Genomic DNA, 19,508 nt, shown 5'->3' on the forward strand with positions numbered 1-19,508 from the left:
TAAACAATTTTTAAAAAAAGTTTATTTATGTGTACACTCGACACTGTCTACTAGCACCATAACTGTCTGCGAATGCCGATTAACAGAATATAGATAATAACGGCTTCTTTGCTGTATGAGAAATCTTTTGTTGCCCTTAAATCCACCAGGTATTGGACTCATTTGGCAGTTTCTGAGAGTCGAGTTTAGAGACTTCGAGGAGCACTGAAGTGGTTTTAATGCCTGTCTGTTCGAAAATGTGTCATTGACCCACCAGCAGCTTCTCTTAAGCTGTGTCGCGCACATATGTGTAGTCTGTTTCAAAGTAGGTATGGTCTTGGCTTTTGACGAACCCTCTCTCAAAAAGGCAGGTAATGAGATTTTATTATACCTAAATAAGCATAAAGTTCGTATAGTACCGACTGTATTGTATTTCCGTGTTCGATAATTTCCATTAAAAATTGCCAAAAATATTGCCATTGTATGAACGTGCTACATTATACACTGATTGATTCATATATGACGTTCATAAACTTCTTCCGTCACTTATTTATTAAGCACTCGCTTTGCTTGAGTTAGTTTTAATTTTATATGAAAACATTTCTCTATAAATCGTCCAGTTTCAGCTGTTTACAGTTTTGGTTGGAGTTATAATCAAATGTACTCAGATATGTATAATAAAAAAGATTGCAATTTTTGGCTAAGGAGGCTTTTAAATGACATCAACTAACTTATACAGTCTTAGCCAATGGATATGTAAAACAGTCATTGCAAAGTAATGAAATTTAACAGTGAAATAAATAAATTTAATTTCTTTTTAAAGTTCTCAATAACAAATTTGTCCTATCACTGACAGGACGTTACGATGCAAAGATCACAGATATACTTTACATACAGATTAGACTGTAAAATCTCTGCATATCATCAGAATTTTTTTCAACCTAGAATAAGCGTATATTTAGCAATATAAACTTTTTTCTACTTCCTTCTGCAAAATACCCAATTATACGCCGATCTAGCGTGCGGAAACTGTGATTATAACTCGTCAGTTTTGTTTCCCACAGATCCGAGTCACTGCCAGGATATTTACCGCACGGATTTAGCAGCAATCAGATGTTTTAGGAGATATTACCGCTCCACTGGAATTTTGACTTTTGTCAATTATGACGGTCATGTCAGTGAAGGTATTCGTGTTGCTTTGCAAAAATGTACCCAAAAACTAATGGTTGTAGAAAAAGTATAGTATGAAACAGATTTGGTAAACTTTTTATTATTTTATTTATTAAACACAAGTGCCGTTTACCACATTTGTTATATTCTATACTATTTATCAATAAAAGTGTTACCAATTGGAGTTTTCTCTTTTTTTTTTTTAATAGGTTCGATTTATTTATCTGTTCAGCTTATAGTTTCGGCTAGTTTATCATTAATTACAAACAAAATTATTTTAATATCTTTTTGTAAGGGTACCTAAAATGAACAAATGCTTAAATCAATTTCAAAGCCTTAAAGACAAAAATAATCGTATAATTAAGATATTTGGATTTAACTCATAAACTTATATGTATACGCAAAAGCTGTTTTCACTGGAATGTTATTATTTTCATATTCTTTCCAACTTAAATGACATAAATTACTTACCTGCTTACTTATCGACAGAAATAGTGATACTTCTGGTGTTTATTTTTCAGATAATGAAAATAAATTTGAAATATAAAATAAAATTTGCAAAATTTTATTCGTCTTGGCTTCAACAGCCAAATGTCAAGGTTCAAGAGGCTGGCAGTAAGCTATCAATTTCTGTTGGAACTGGTAAAGTGGCGTGAAACTTGTTATCAGTTCTATTAAGTGTCTTAGAACATGTACTTATTAAGCACACCTGTTTCACGCCATGCTACACTGTCCTAATTCATAGTACAAACCTCAGTCAGAGCCAATATCAAATAAGCAGTGCAACCTAAACAAACCAAAGCTAATAACATGAGAAAACACTCAATATTCAACCACCAGGCAAGATAAAGGTATCAAAAATCTATAAATTCCAATAAACTCACCTTATGGAAAATTATAAATTTATTGCCAAATGAATAAAACGATGACTTACCAAAATTATTCGATATGCTACTATCTATGATAATGACCAGTATAAAAGTGGGTGCAATGTTCACCGTTAGTGTTTGATGAGCAAACGACAATGAAGTCATATTATCTTCTATTGGCATTAACTCTTTGTGGACTCGTATATTCACTGCCTTCGTCGGTAAGTTCTGTATTCTTCTTTTTTTTACTATTTTTTGGTGCGGTCAGCGGGAACCTCAACAATTTTTTGCAGAAATGTGGACTATACAGTGAGGTTCAGTTTTTAATTTATTGTGTGCAGGTGTATTATCGATATTTCGCTGAGACCAGTAGGCCCACTGCAGCAAATTGCTAATGTTTATACATCTCCCCGCAAGTTCAGTAGTCGTATAAAATGATAGTTTTTTCATGGGAGGTATACCCTATAGATTTTTAAAATTCCAGTTTTGAATCCACCGTTGTATCTTTCTCGTCTATGCATATTCTTCACTTTTCGTCGTCCGCAAGGTCTATTTTGTGCAAGTTATATCTTAGGTGATATTATCCATTATACATCTCTATTACGGTTTTCAAGTTTGCCCTGCTCATATTTATCATGGAGCCGGTTGTGCGTTTCTTTGACATTAAGGTCTTCGAATGCCTTTCCCTAGTCCCTAGTCGTCGACTGCGTTAATTGGCGAGAAGTATTCAACATCGCCTGAGGTCCTGAAGTGACGTTTGTGTCTCCTTGATAATAAAGAACTTACCTGACTATATAAGCGTCTAGTTTTCGGAATTAGTTTAGTTTACATTTGGTACCAGGCAATAATCCATCTGTTTGAAACTTTGTCTAAGTTCACGAACAACAATGCAGAATGAGTGGTAAAGGAATCATGTCAAGTGAAACAACAAGTACGACCCAGATTTGGGTAAGTGTCTGGGTATTGCCTATTGTTATCGTGATGTATTTATTCCCACCACAGGGTCAAAATATCGCAATTTCGATCTATTAACTTGATCCTATTGGGCAACACTGAAAATGATGATTATAAAAATAAGTTATTATGTACATTAGGTATTAGGTTATTCTCTTGGCGTTTTAATTAACGGATCGGCGGTCCGATCGTTGAAGTCTTTAAAATCCACATTTTCTCCTATTCCTTATTGATATGCAGGTCTACTTTTCGCCAGTTCTGTGGTGTCACTTCTTCAATCACTTGATCAAACAGTAACAGGTCTTTAATTCTTACAATTGCTCCCCTATTTTCATAGGAATAAAGAATGTTTGCGTGTGATTACCGATCGAAGAACCATCGCATTGCTTCCAAATAGACACTGTTACTGGTTCTGACAAATTTAATGTTTCAAGTTTTGCACATGTTAACTTGACGAACTAAACAATAGCCAGATTGCCAAGAAAAGTGAACTGTATAATTTCTAGGAAATCGACGAATTGAGGCCTTTAGTATGTATTTGATAGCACTTATTTAACTAAATTGACACCAACAGATAATTGCTAATTATATAGTAACTAAATAAAAGTATATAGAAACGACCGACAGAGTAAAGAGGGAAATCACGAGCGACAAATTAAATCGTGTTGGTTTTTCTACAACGTTGTATCGAGTACCGATAAATCGATACTTTTTGAATCCAAAAAACGGAAACCACAACTTGCACTTTGCACTTGTGTATAGGCCTCAAAACGTACCGCGAAACTTAAATTAAAAGCAAACTGCTTTCTCTTTCAATATTACAAAATGACAAAATTAATTAAACTATTAAAAAAACATGCAACAACACTCTTAATGAACTTAATATTAATTCCTTGGAAGAAAGAAACTTAGGATAACAAAATACAATTGGATGGCGTGTGTATTCTAAGACTCCGGTTGAGTCTCTACTAATAGAACCAAGGTTACGTCAGCTAAATCAACTATTTGACATTACAACCCTCTAAAAAATGTAGAAATATTTTTCGCATCTTAACATTCTCCCCTCACAATGAACTGTAATCTTCAATTTCCAAAGTTTGTAATACATGCCGTAGTATAAGTAGGATAAGTCTGTGGATTTCACCCCAGCTTCCCCGTAGACCTCTCCAACATGGACTACTTTATGGAAAAATCAATTTCCTTTTATGTCAAAAATGCCGAACACAAGTTATTATTCCATTCTTTCTAAAAAACTTGTAAATTTCATTTAGATTAAGATTTTAGATTTTCGTTTCGTCCCTCTTAGTTTCTCTCTGCCTATTCTGGATTTGTTTAAAATCGTCAAACAAAATGTTAAGCACCTTCGCAAACGAGAACAATTTGGAAATTTCTCCCACGGGAAGGATTCTGCAACAATAGATTGATTATGACTAATCCTTTTTTGCTGTGGTATGTTTTCTAGGTCCCAATTTGTTTCTATGAAATTGCACTTTAAATTGCGAATAAGTTTTGTCTCAAACCGCCAGAGTGCATTTTCCAAGATATCTAATAATACGGAAATTCGGATGATTTTATATGACGCCATTTATGATTTGATGTAAACTCTTGAATTTCCGAATGTTGTTCAACCTGAAGGAGATGAATTCCAATCTAGGTAGTGACACCGTTTTGAGAGGAGCTAACCTTGACCTTGAACATAAAAGAGCTATTCAAATTTGATTGTCATAATAAAAAAACAACCACGCAAAAACCATGAATATCAATTTTCCTTTGTGTATGAAAAAAATCAAACGCGGAATTAATAAATCAGATAATCATTGGGTAATGTATAGTACCCATCAAGTTTTCCTAATTGCAATTCCTGCATGAACATTTTTGCACGTACAATCATTGGACTTATTAATGCGCGAGAATCAAACATTTGAGCTGTAATTGAAAGCACTAATCGCTTAGTAAAAGTTTCAGATATATCTACTTTAGGAAGTATAACCTTGAATCTGTCTTTTTGAGAGGTCCATGATTTAAGTACTCGATTTTTTAAATATCTGTGAGTTACATCATTTTCATTCGATATGATAGTATTATTTCCCCGACTTTGATCGTTCGAACACCATGTGCAAATTAAAACCTCAAGATTTTGATGGTGCTGTTAATTCACCACGTAATTTAATAGCCTTCATCTTTGGAATTTGTGTGTCAGTATGTCATCCACATAACACTGACTTAAAATAGAGTTTGAAGCTAGAGGAAAACGCAGACGAAAACATTAGTGTTAAAACTTTAATTGCTCTTAATTTTTTATTTGGATTTTGTCTCCATTGGATGTTTTGAAGATATGTTTGATTTGGATTTATTGGAAATTAAAACATAATTGAAATATCTGAATCTACAATGAATGTCAAATGGACCTTTTTACAAAGTATCATTGAATGATAGTCCTGGTGAAGTTCTTGCTGACTCATTAAACACAGTAGTAGTATGGCAGTTTGATTGGGCTCCCGTATTACGGAATGATTTGGCAAATAATAGCGATGATCTGTGTTATTTAAGAAGTCGAAATTTACATACCTGGTATGTCCGAATTCGACATATTTATTAATGAAATTAGTGTAATCCTCATGTAAAATTTTGTGTTTCTGTAATTTATCTTCCAAAATGTAAAATGGTGTTAAAACTAAAGTTAAAAAATATATTAATTTGAATTGTTGATTTTCCGATTTAAAAGGCAAATTTCATTGAAAAGAATCATCACCTAACCTAATAATTATCTTTTGAACAATTTGTTCACAACCTTTCTCTTAATCCTCAACCGAATTGCTACATCAAGCTTATCAATAATTTTGAAACCTTTTGTTGCTTAGTGCTTAGTGCCTAATCCTAATCTAATTATTTGTGGTGAAATGAAAATGTCGATTTGTAGAGGTGTGTAATATTCTGAATCTGGTAAACGTATACCCGAAAGTATTTCTACTTTTTGTGTGTCTAATATTGCATACGGTAAAATGCAATTGAACAGGCCGATAATTTTCTGTTACTGACTATAGCGTGAGACTGACCAAAGCGTTTACATATTTCCCATACCACCAATGGAAATACGTTATGTGCTCTGATTTTTGAAGAGTTTTTCCCATCCTGTTTTAAGTTACTCTTCCCAATTTAAACAATTTATTTAGCTAATATTAACATTTTTATCTGCCTGAATCTGGTATGAAAGCTCCCTATTATAATTAAATTCGCACGACTCTGCATAGGTTGTCGTTTAACCTAATAACAACTTTTCATTTGTACTAAATAATTATGTTTAGAACTTATTTATTCAAATTAATTTGATATATTTCAAGCGAACAATGGATGTCCCGTACCGACAATGATGTTCTTGTTAGTTTATATAAATAGACTTTTTGCCGCGAATTGTATCGAATAAAATATCGATTCACCACCAGATTGTGCACCATTAGATTATATCATTTTAATGATAAATGAAATTAGAAAATTTAAAACCAACAAAGAAGCAGGATCAAACGAACTTAATTCAGATTTGCTGAAACGCATAGAACATCACTAAGAATCATGCTATATTAAAGCATAGTAATACAGATCAGAACCAGAGTTCCAAGATGTTGCGTTTTCTCAATACTAATATATGAGGTTGATACTCGCAAACTAATTGACACTGCATATAAACGTCTGAAAGCGAATGGTACTACAGACGTGTGCTTAGAATATCATGGACTTACCAATAAATGAAGCCGCCCTACTGCGTGTGAGAAAACAAAGAAGGGTTCTAAAAATAATTAAAGGAAGCGAACTTTCATACTTAGTTATGTGGAATATGGCATATCTTAATTTATTATACACGCCAAGCTAATCTGTATGAGATACTGGAAGAAAACGAGTATCTTGGCTGCGAAATCTAAGACAACAGACATCTTTAGCTTTACATTTAAATTAGTAGCAATAGTATTCGCTAACGCTAGATACATCGATACGGCATGAAAAGCAAAACATAATTATTACTTTACAGGAATCAAAGTTGTTTAATTTCTCTGTTCTCTTCAAATATATTACATTTACCATTAACATAACTGAAAAAGCGTTAGCTTAATTTAGACGACTTTTCAGTTGTCATCGCATTCGCTGACAATTAGAGGCGGTCACAATGCAGTTCCAGGCGAAGTTCCTTATCAGGCTATGGTTTGGGCAAAGTTTGAATCAGCAAATGCCTGGAATGGTGGTACTCTTTTAGCTCCGCGATATGTCATAACGACGGGAGGAACCCTGATTGATGGTCTTTAGTAAGTGTATTTAATTGTATCGCCCAGGTTAAATTTTTTCTATCCGTTGCTGCGTCTAGGAAAATAAATTAGAAAACAAATATAAATATTTCCTGAACTGGTTACAGCTAGAAAATATCTTTAAATTATACTGTTGAAGCAGTCTGCAAATGCAAATGTTATATAGTCATATAGTTAGCAAATGTTAATAGTTTATATCATTAAAAATTTATGTAGGCTCAAAATTAAAAATGTCATTGAGAATTCTTTTTTCTTTTTATCTTTATATTCGGAGAAAAATTATGCTCCGTGAACAAAAGATGAGTAGCGAAAGTATAATTGGTCTCTGTCATCTTAGTTCTTGTACTTACCAAACTGAGATCTCTGACAGAGATCTTTCTGCCAGACTGTAAGAAATTACATTACAATCCTCACATTTCAAAGAATATTCTCCTGATCTTGAAAAATAATCTATTGGACCCTCAAGCTTTATTATAAATTGTTTTAATGAATTGTTTACTTTCAATGCTGTAGATAACAATAAACAATGAAGAATTTAGCTAGGTGCAATGAAAAAAAAAAACGAAATAGAGCAAACATTGGAATTTGCGTCCTGGAAATTTTGATTTGTTTCTTGGAATTTGTTGGAAAATTTGTTGTTAATTGAAGAAATTGGAAAACTGTTGTTGAATTCAATTTGTTTAATCGTCGTCAATTCCTAGTTAATTAAATTTATATCTCGGTAAAATCAACTGTTTGCCTTTGATTTGACATCCTTGTAGGTGTATATTCTTGATTTATGTAATTCATTTTATTATTTCCAAAACTTTTATAGATCTGATGATGTCCGTGTGTGGCGAAATACGTATAACATTTTATAAATAATTATTTTCAAAACATCAAATTCCGAGTGTAATTAAATACTTATAATATTTAAGTTGCTTTTTTGTTTTTTTCCCAGTCATACCGCAACGCTCGCTGTCGAAGTATATCTAGGAATAACTAACTATAGTGCGCCAATTGAAACGAGTCGTCAATTGATAGTAGCCGAGAATTGGAAATTTTCGGACAATGGCATCGCTCTGATAAAACTGGCGACCGAAGCGGTTCTAAACGAATTTGTTGGGCTGCCTAAGTTACCAAGTACTGAGTACTTCAACGACGACTTTTTGGGAAAGAAAGGGGTCATCTCTGGTCTCGGTTACGTAGCTGATAATGTACTAGCCGAAGTTTTACAAGTAAGCATTTTTGATCTAATAATTGAGTAACAGTATATTATGCAACAAGTGCGATAAACGACATTTGACTCACGAGTTTTTAATAAACGAGTGAGTTAAAAAATTTACCGAACGTGTTGCGTACTATACTTTATATATGACCGTTAGTTTTTGGGTCCATTTTTGCAAAACAACATGAATACGTTCACTGACATGACCGTCAGAATTGAGAAACGTCAAAATTCAAAGCGTGAGAAATATCTCCGAAAACATCCGATTGCTCCCAAATCCGTGCGGTAAAATTCCGGAAAGGTCCGAAGTGGCTCTTATTCATGGGAAACGAAACTGACGTGGTAAAGTGACGCTTCCCGCACACTACACGGGAGTAGAAAAACGACATTTTCAGTATTGTGACTCGTCACTCAAATGCCGTTTACGACATTTGTTGCATACTATCATAGCTAATATTTAGAAATCTCCTTTTTAAAACAGACACCTTTAAGCAAAGTAACCATAATATAGTGTTTCTATTTGATAAATGTCAAATATCTTTTGCTTAGTTGTCATTATATACCATATATACCATTGAATTTTCAGATAACCGAATTATTTATAATGCCATCGAAGGAGTGCGAGAGGTACTTTGGAAAGATAGACTGGAACTTTTACCTATGCGGATATGATCCAATCAACGCGGGGCTCGACAACGGAGATCCGGGTGGTCCATTTACAATCGATGGTGTCCTCTACGGCATTGGAAACAATTTTCCTGCAGGAGATACCGATTTCAACTACCGTTCGATATTCCTAAAAATCTGGCCCTTCAAGGATTGGTTAACAGAGAATAGCGAGGGTGACATTGTGTTCCCTTAAAGATATTGTGTAATGTTGTTTGTTGAATTTTACCAAGGCTTTCTGCTAGGGATCGTGTTAATGAAAAGCCCTAAGTAGTTAATTGTCAAACAAATAAAAATGAATTAAATAAATAAAAACTTTCAAGCAGAGTTATCACAAAACTTCGTTTCTTCCTACAGATTTGGCAAACGTCTCAAAATTTTATATTTGGTGAACTATGTGGTAAAAAACCTAGCATGTGTTAAATTGAACACTCCATATATTGCATATTACGAATATAAATAATAATAAAAGCTTTTAAAAAAACATGTTATTAAAAACTAGACGAAATTTAGACTAAATATTCCATGATTTTTTAAATGGAAAACCATGTATATAACTACTTTATCGTGTTCAGCTATTTCCCCTGTACCACTTTTGTTAAAGCTGTTAAAGTATTATTCGTTTTTAATAATGATTTACAAAAATACTTTAACAACCTTTCGCTATCTAGTTGGTATATTTAGTTTTTAAGCTTTAGTATCCTAATTACTTAAAAATTGCGAAAATTATTATTTAAGAATCTTAAAGGAAAGTTATGCCAATACAATATGGTGGACAAATTGAAGCAGGTCAGAAAATTAGTTTTTTTTTACTTATATTTCATAATACAAAAATCATATTTATACATTCTTCAGAGCATAATGATATTACTACAACAAATTTATTTTGCTTTTTCTACGATATAAAATTTTCTACGGAACTCATACTTGCTATGAACTAATTAATTTTTTTTTCTTCTCTATATGCAAACTGTGTATTGAAAAATTATGAAACGTTCTAGTTTTCGAAATAAGATGATATTGTAGTTGTCACTTAACCAACATTATTCGAGTTGAAGTAATGAATTCAGCTGATTGCTACTAATGGTTGTAGAGATTGTAACATTTGTCTCCAAACAGTTGTAGCGTAGGAGTGCTTATTCACAATAACCTAAAACCTCGACGATTTCCCAGGTCATTACATAATGTCGACAAAGATTTTTGATCTGTTTGACTGTGATTTGTCTCAAAGTTGCCCATTTTTTCAAAATTAAATTACGTTTAACAATTTTGCTTTTATCTATACGCCGTGAAAGCCGAACCGGTCACCCAATACTTCAATTTCTTTGTGGTGGTTTCAGTTATCTAGCAAATTTTTGTTCTTGAAGTTTCTAGGATCTGGACGTATCTATGTACTAAATTTAAGGATGCATTTTTAGACCAATTTTAATTAGGAAAATTCATTGACGTGTAAGCTAAAATGTCTGGCTTTCAAGCTGGGGTGTCAAAGTTTCTTCCTTATGTTGGTAGAATACGTTCCTGTATATGCAATAGCCAAATTTGACACCTTGAACAATAGCACAAGTCGAGGGTAAGGGATTTGCATTTTTAATGAGTTCTATAGGTCGGTGGCCATACTATGCCCGAGATTCTTGGAATCAAAGAGGGTGGCGAGAAACGTAAGTTTTTATCTAATTGTCAGATTTTCGGGTTTGTTTGTATATTTATTTGTTGAAATTCGAATTTTCTTAAAACACAGGAGGAGGAAGAGAGTTGAGGAAATTCTGTATTCCTTTGTCGTACTCATAGAATTCCATATGGACGGATAATATTTTCCGTTATCTGTACAATTATTAAATATATTATGACAACCCAACATTAACTTTATTAAACTGGGCTAGAATGATTGAATGATGCCTTTGACGAAATCTAAAACAACGTATTTTAGCGAACGATTAACATAAAGAAATCTTTCACAAAAATTTAACTTGAAAATAAATCCGGTATACTATTACATTTTCAGGTAGCCGAGTTATCTATTATACCGTCAAAAGAGTGCGAATAGTACTTTGGAAAAATAGACTTTAACTATTATCTATGCGGATACGATGCACTCAATTCTGGATGGGGTATTTTACGGCATCAGTACGCTTTTCCCTTTTTTGGCAGCGACATCGATTACCGTTCAGCTTTCCTGAAGATCTATCCTTATAAGGACTTTCTGACAGAAAACAGCGACGGTGAAATTGTGTTGTGTGCCTAATACATTTGCACTTGCTGTTAAATGACTATTATTTAAACGTTCTCTTGCCGAGAACTTGATGTGAGTTGGTTTTGCTATATTTTTCGGAGAGTTCCATTTTGGAATGACTTCTGAGAGCCAAACAGAATAACAAACAAAAAAAAGTAGTTAAAATACATAGTATGGGGTGTAACTGGACTTAATCACTTAATCACTTATCGCTTCATGATATGATAAAGACATTTAAACTCTATACAGGCTAACATAAGTTTTACCATTGAGTTGGAAACTAATAATAACCTTCCATTCCTAGATATTCTTATAGATAGAAAATCAGACCTAACATTGGGTCATTGTGTTTACAGAAAGCCTACAAACACAGAGCTATACCTTAATGCCTGGTAACATCCAAAAATCATTGGTTATCGACTCTCTTGTTTACAGAGCCGTAAAACTATCTCAGCCCTAGTCACTGAAAACAGAATTAAAACACATTACCTCTGCTCTTTTCTCTAATAATTTCCACATTAAAGATATTAAGCGTTCGATTAAAAAATACTCTTCACCACAACCTTCCAATAGCAATGAGGCCGAAAGCAATTCTACACTTGCCACTGTGGCCCTTCCTTATTTTCAAAATATCACTGAACACATATCAAAAGTTCTAAAGAAGTATAACGTCAAAACCAGATTTATCACTCTCAAATCTCTCATCATCTCCGGTCCGTCAAAGAGAAAATTCCATTTGAGATGCCAGGAGTTTACAGCATTCCATGCATATGCGGCAAAGAATACATCGGAGAGACTGGGCGAAAAATATCAACTAGGCTCAAAGAACACGAAAGAGCCTTACGACTAAGACAAATAAACCCATCAGCTGTTGCCAAACACAATCCCGAAAGCGGACATAAAATTTTATTCGATAAAACTAAAATTCTTACAAGTAATCAAGTCTTCTACCAACGAAAAATCCGAGAGTCAACAACCTAACAATCTTAACCGCGACTCAGGTCTTCAGGGAATCAGTTATCCGAGACGCTCCGCACGCTTAAACAATATATAAGCAGGTACAGAGTAAAATGCGAGCCAGTTTCAGTCAAGCTCTGAAGAAGCCAACAGGATGATTGGCAAAACGTCAGCAAGTTCGACTCAGCAAAAACCGACTTAGGAGGAATCCAGAAGTTTTGTAAAAAGTATTACAGTAGCCTGTGGAAGTTTCTTTGGAAAATTATGTTAAAGTGAGTTATTTTGGGCATTTATTACCTTTATCATTTACGTTCACAGCATTTCAACTGGTTAGATATACCTAGTTGTCTTCAAATGAATGCTGAACACCCGAAGACCGTTGGATACATTTCACTAGTTAAAGCAAATAATGGAAATCCAAAACTTCTCATTTTATTAACATTTGTTTTTTTCTATGACCTTAAAACAAACATATACGTGATTTGCAATTTGCAAATGATCGAAAAAATCGATGAATATGGGTTAGATTGCAAGAAAAATAATTCCCAAGTGGAAAACAATGGGCCGCCCTCTTCAAATATTTTAAAAACTTTTCTGATTAAAAAGATATTACCCACATAATACAATAAGATATCAACCACGATAAACACTCAATATAAAAGTAAGTAACATGTCGCTGTCAGTTAGTGCGTCTATAATCAGCAACAATGGATCTATATTATTCCTTACTGGGATTAACATTTTGTGGGCTCGTATGTTCACTGCCCTCGTCTGTAAGTTATATATTTCATTTCTTTTTTTTTTGCTTTTGTTTACCGCTCCTTAAAAAATAATTGGTTCAATTTTTTAGTTATGTATTTTTGGTCACTTTTAAAAATATTTACTGTCATAGTATAAAAATAGGAGTTAGGGAATATTTTACTTATTAACCCTAAAAGAACTTTAGTTTTAATAATCAAGACAGGAACGGATGCAAGGGGGTTGGGTCTAGGTAAATATAACGTAGTGGAAAACGCAATATTCACACTATTTAATATTAATCAAATTATGTTATTTACTTTTGTCACCACTTTGATAGCAATCCCATTCAAAAATAGGCTAGCCTAACTTAGACTATTTGTCAGTTGCCTTCACCCAGAATTATGGGTGGTCATGATGCCGTTCCCGGCCAAGTCCCCTATCAAGCCATGGTTTGGGCAAAGTTTGAATCGGCAAACGCGTGGAATGGCGGTACTCTTTTAGCTCCACGATATGTTGTAACGACGGGAGGAACCCTAGTTGATGGCCTTTAGTATGTATATTGTGTTGTATGTGTGGTCAGTAGTTATGTTGCTCACGTTGCATATTTTCCATAGATTGATTGAACTTTCTTAGGGGCTCATATCGTGATAATGTGATAAAATTCGAATGAAATGCCAAGGAACATCTTGTTCAAATATCTGCGAAATCCAACCTTTGAATAATTTTTGATTTAACATCAAATATAATATTACAAAAATATCGCAAAAGTTAAGAGCTTATTCTGCTTCCTAAATATGCCAAAATTTGCTACATAAACATATGTTTAGAAATAAATTTCTGAAATAGTTTTAATCATTTATTATATCTTATCATGTCTTTATCAAATGTGATCTTTATACCGTGGTTGAAATTAATACGTACGCCAGTGTTTCTTTAAATTGAAATTCTTATGTAAATAAACACTATTTTTTGTATATCTAAATCATCAATTTCATAAAGTATAACTCGATATATCGTTGGAAAAGCGTATTGTTGTTTAAAAAAAAAATCATCCCTTCACTGGTATCTCAGTAGATAGTCCAAAATCTAAATAATATTTTCTTTGCCATTTTTGCACCTAGACAACTACTCTTTCAGATTTTACGTTTTGTCTTTCTTTGATCATCGTTAAATTTATTTTTTCGGATGTTTCCGGTACTTTGGCTCCGATCCTCTACGTTTCGTTCCTGGCAAATCAAACTCAGACTCATACTCATTGTAGTATAGTATCGCTTGCTGTACATGATATGCTTAAGTGAATTACAATTCTTGTACGCTACGTAACCTCTTAGTCAATAATTGCTGGACAGCATGCAAGTTTGATATTGTGTTCTTTCTCAGTGGAACTCAAACCCTCGCAGTAGAAGTGTTCCTAGGAATAACTAACTATACTGCGGCTGTTGAACCCGGTCGTCAATTGCTTGTCGCCGAAAATTGGAAACTTTTGGAAAGTGGCGGTATCAGTCTGGGTCTGATAAAACTGGCGACAGAGGCGATTCTAAACGAATTTGTCGGGCTGCCCAAATTACCAAGTGCTGACTACTTTAACGACGACTTTGTCGGAAAGAAAGGCCTCATCTCGGGTCTTGGTTACGTGCGTGACAATGTACTGGCTGATGTTTTGCAAGTAAGTATTTACTACTTAACTTAATAATAATGCTAGGCTCCAGTGACACTTAATAAAGAAATTTCTGATAGAGGAAGGTAAAGACCAACACGAAAAATGTCTGAACATTTTTGTATGAAGTTCCTATGTTTGTTAACCGTAATTAATCACATAAATTTTACTTCTGTAAGATATTTAGTTTTAATTTAAACTTTCGTGAACTCACAGTCACACTATTAAAAATATAAAATAAAACTTCTAAGAGAGAAGGCACAGATATTTCAAAACACTTAGTTCTTGTGAGTTTAATGCCAACAAAAGGGAGAAGCAAAAAACAAAGAGCAACAATAAATAACCAAAAAAACACTGAAAATTCAGCACTGTTTCGCAATTTTTTTTTTTATATGAAGTATGTTTGCTTTAAAAAATACATACACATACAGCAAATTTTTCTGCTTGAACTTACCTGACAAATAAATGTTGCTGTCTAATTGAAACACTCATTTGCAGAATGTCATTAATTTACTAAATTTAAGGACACATTCCTAGTCTCATTTTAAATAAACAAGTTCATATAAACATATGCCAATAAAGGTTCGGTTTTCAAGCTCCAGTGTGTCGAAGTTTCTCCTTGTATTATTCCATGAATACTTGTGTGCAGATACGCCGAAATTATTGGAATCAAAGAGGGAGACATGAAAAGCATACTATTGTAATATTGTCATAGGTTTTCGCGTCTGTGACAAGGGGTAACATAATATTATACCGAACAAGCTAGAACACGAACATTAAGATTGGTGAGATTTCAATGTATCTTTGTCGGTTAATATTCAATTGTTATAGCATAAAAATATCATATGTTATAACAATTGAATATTAAATGTGAAGCAACGGATTTTAGATTACGATTAAGAAAGCTTTGATCTAAACCTAACCTAAAAATAAATCTGGTATGTAATGGTTCTATTAACATTTCAGGTAGCAGAATTATCTATTATGCCGTCGAAGGAATGCGAACGGTTTTATGGAAAGATGGACTGGAACTTCTGGATATGCGGTTACGATCCAGTCAATTCTGGGCTAACGGACGGCGATCCAGGTGGTCCATTTACCATCGATGGGGTGCTTTACGGCATCGGTTACAGTTTCCCCGAATTTGATACCGACATCGATTACCGTTCAGTCTTCGTAAAGATATATCATTATAAGGATTTGTTAATAGAGAACAGCGACGGTGAAATTGTGTTCCCTTAGAGATACGACGTAATACATTTGTGATTTGATGGTATGTGTCTATTATTTAAAGGTGCCCCTCTTGCAAAATTGACGTTGATTGGTTTTCGTATACTTTTCGTAACGCTTTTTGGGTTCTTAAAATCTCCAAATCCATGTTTGACAGGTTTACTAGATATTGTAGTTTACTTGTCGTTCCACGGAGGACACGGATAAACTCTCGATGCCCAATTCAGGTTTGAGCAAGACATAAATGCTTAATACATTAAAGAGACCACCATTATTTGTAAAATATACTTTAGTCAAAGAAAGCGATCTGAAAAATGTCAATATTCTTAGGAACACCACCACACCATGTTTCGCCATTTTTTTTTAATCAGTTTGACAAAGGCTTATTAGTTTTGTCCTTTGAGATATTCTACAATTCTACAATAAATTGTCTATCAATATGAGATTGCAAAACAGCCTTTTGCAATTTTAACCTTAATCCGTAAAGTTTAAAAAACATATTACATTGATAATTTAGTCGCATGCGAACTGTTATTCGCGAAGTTTCTCTAGCAGCCGTTCTACCAATTAACACATTTGTAGAAGCAACTTTTGGAAACATATTACCGGCAAAAAATTCTTAAAAGTGAATTCCAAGTAGATAGCAAAAACAGCTCGTCTGTCGAGAAGGTTCTAAGCTATGGTCTAAGGTCCCTTTTTATTTAAATGGCAGTCAGATCATCATCTGTTTATTGCACAAGATTTTATTCAGATTTAGCACCTAGAATAGGCAGTCTGTTGCTTGACAAATATCCAATTAGAACGCAACGAATTAGACAAGGCTCGACAAAATTATTAAACCACAGCGATAATAAGAGTGGCAATCGGCTCTGCTACAAAACGGACTGTAAAGACTGCTTCTTTGCCCCTTTAAACTATTCCGGGTTTGCCTAAGCATATTTTCGACGATTAGCCAAATGTAAGCAAGTTAAATTTATCATCAACCGCCGCAAGAGGAATCCAGTAAATAGTATTATAGTAGCCTGTGGAAGTTTATTTGAAAAAACGACAGAACTACAATAAAAAAAAAACGAAACGCACAGAAAACTTCATGCTCCAATTTGATTTTCTATTGACAACAACTGCCACAATTACACTATATATGATCTTCCAAATAGAGAAAAAGTATTTTATTGTTGCACTCAGTGTATGATCAAATTAAATCCGAATTAAAATATTCTGACATGGCATATTCTAAGCTCAAATGCATACTATCGAGCTCTGTGCAAGAATAGTTATAGAAAGGTGAGTTACCTTACACTTAGGAACATATTTCCTTCTGACGAAAGAGACAGAAAAGTCATGGTTTCATCGTAACCGGTGTTGATTATTTTTCGTCAATCGGCAAGAAATGTAATCAATAAACGAAGAAAAACACAACTGAGACTCTGTTAGTCATGGGTAGGACAAACCTGAAATCCAGAATGTGCATACAGGATAGGGAAACGGCAGAGCATATAAACAGACATCATACAAGGCCTGAACTTTATGGGAGAAGTACTGGAGTATTCCGCAATAGATCGATTGGTCGCAGTGGAAGACAAGACAAAACGTGCACACGTTATAACCTAAAAAAAAACCTAAGCGTAATGCTTATGCTTATCAATTAGTCCATCAATCGATATATTTTTCTGACCGCTATACATTTCATAACAGCTCTCTGAAAATTTATTTAAAATTAAAATTTTAAACTGCCCTACAAACTTTTGGACTTGTTCCAGCAATAGAAATTTTAAATCTGTCCTTGCCGTGCGATGTGATGGCAGAACGTTTTCAAAAAGCGAGACGACAATGAACTTTTATCATAGCCGAACATCTCGCCAGTAGATTCAAAATCAAATTTCGCGTTCCGTCGGCGAGAGGAAATAAATAAACGCGACTTCATTTCAAATAAAATTTTTCGACGGAATCGGATCGAAACTAATTTAATAGAGATGAACGACAGAAAATTAAGATGAATTATGTTTTCCGATGGACGAAAATTTTTTCGATTTCGAGCTCCGAAAAAAAATTGTCCCTGCCAATGCCAAATGACGTTTTATGAAAATCAGCCGTACTCAACAACAGTACGTCTATACTGGCAATCAACCGAAGCAAATATTTAGATCCGTCCCTATAGACTCGACTGGACAGAATACGTTTTAAAATTGGTATGGAATAAAAATAGTTCCAGCCAATGTACTACCTTACTACACAAACTGAACACCCTAACGTCATACAAAAATGACGTTAATGCCACAGCACGCAGTCAAAATGTCAAAACATGCTCACAATTTGACTTAGTTAAATGAAAAGCAACGGTTGACCTATTAATCATTCTTTAATTAAATAAAAAAATTCTGTAATGCAATTATATTAGGACTTGGCACCCCTCCTTTGAATATAATGTCATTGGACTCGCTCAGAAACAGTGGCCCAAGTAACCTTTTTCTAATACCCATTGGATCGCTTTTTTACTTTTTCTGAACTTCTCAAGATTTATGTAAACGAGTCTCTTGTTTCTGATCATCTCTTCTTGCCCTGCGACAGAGATTTTGGGATAATTGAAAAAGAAAACAATTTCGCCATGATATTATTTCCAGTGCCAATAAAACTTACAAAGTTCGATTAGTAAAAATGAAGTGGTACTTTTAAAATCTCCAATTTAGAGGAGGTTGTACTCGCCAAAGGGAATAGAGTAAGTTAAAATAAAGTCAGTGTTTATTTTTAAAACATCCTAATAACAATAATTTCCTTTCCAAGGTGGTTAGGGTCATTGAAAAACTGATTAACTACCACAATCATCTAATGTTCCCAATTAATTGAAGTATTTTCAGTGTAAGACGTTTCGCACACATATGCGACACCTGTTTAACTAGGCTGTTCCTGTGAGTTCAACCTGTGTTTGAAAAGCGGCCTCTAGTGCTAACTTGGTTAACAACTTGTCTTAGGTCACCTGGCTGCAACTTTGTCTGTGCTCCCTTGTCTCACGTCCACATGCCAGTCTTGCAATGCGAATGACGGCGATAAGGTTCGTATTTGACTGAGTATTTTGCGTAAGTGTTGCTGATTCTATAGAAGTTAATATTTCTTAAACCGAGTAATAATTCGGTGCTAATGTCCGATCATACCATTTATTATTTTTTACAAAATTTCCCAATATCAAATTTGGCGATATTTTTTATTATTTCCCTTAGTGAGGCAACAGTTTATGATTATTTTTAGGGGTGAGGGGTAACATTTCACTTACCGCCATAAACTTCGGAAACTTATTCAACGCGTTCTGGAATATTCTACTTCAGCGGGCTTAACTTGGATTTTATCCGCAGGAAATTCGAAACAATTACAATGCCGGAAGACGGTAAACTTGGCGGCCGAATTTAAAATCTAGGCAAGAGTGTAATACGACGTTATTAACCGTTAAATGGAATATAAAATTAGGCAGGAAAGTTTTTCGTTTTAAGAGCCGTCCCTTATTTGCCGCATGAGGATCGTTTTATTGCCGAACTTCGTTAATATATTAACAGCGCTATAA

The 19,508-nt window shown here is 34.1% G+C and overlaps 3 protein-coding genes across 3 annotated transcripts in view; 2 read left to right on the top strand and 1 right to left on the bottom strand.

Annotated features, from left to right (window-relative positions):
* LOC132704049 (uncharacterized) overlaps window positions 1–19,508 on the bottom strand; it is a 151,754-nt gene that overhangs the window by 65,169 nt on the left and 67,077 nt on the right. The window lies entirely within an intron of this gene.
* On the top strand, window positions 2,128–9,747 carry LOC132703386 (brachyurin-like). Its single transcript, XM_060672615.1, has 4 exons — window positions 2,128–2,239; window positions 7,095–7,267; window positions 8,208–8,484; window positions 9,061–9,747. Exons 1-4 carry the CDS (start codon window positions 2,174–2,176, stop codon window positions 9,334–9,336), a joined length of 792 nt encoding a protein of 263 aa, XP_060528598.1. The 5' UTR covers window positions 2,128–2,173; the 3' UTR covers window positions 9,337–9,747.
* LOC132703502 (chymotrypsin BII-like) lies at window positions 12,994–15,993 on the top strand. The gene is made up of 4 exons (XM_060672813.1): window positions 12,994–13,100; window positions 13,452–13,618; window positions 14,449–14,734; window positions 15,692–15,993. The coding sequence occupies exons 1-4, from the start codon at window positions 13,035–13,037 to the stop codon at window positions 15,965–15,967; spliced, it is 795 nt and encodes a 264-aa protein (XP_060528796.1). The 5' UTR covers window positions 12,994–13,034; the 3' UTR covers window positions 15,968–15,993.

This window comes from Cylas formicarius, unplaced genomic scaffold, assembly GCF_029955315.1.
Source record: "Cylas formicarius isolate icCylForm1 unplaced genomic scaffold, icCylForm1.1 PGA_scaffold_6__28_contigs__length_40554024, whole genome shotgun sequence".
In the NCBI taxonomy this organism is placed as follows: domain Eukaryota; kingdom Metazoa; phylum Arthropoda; class Insecta; order Coleoptera; family Brentidae; genus Cylas; species Cylas formicarius.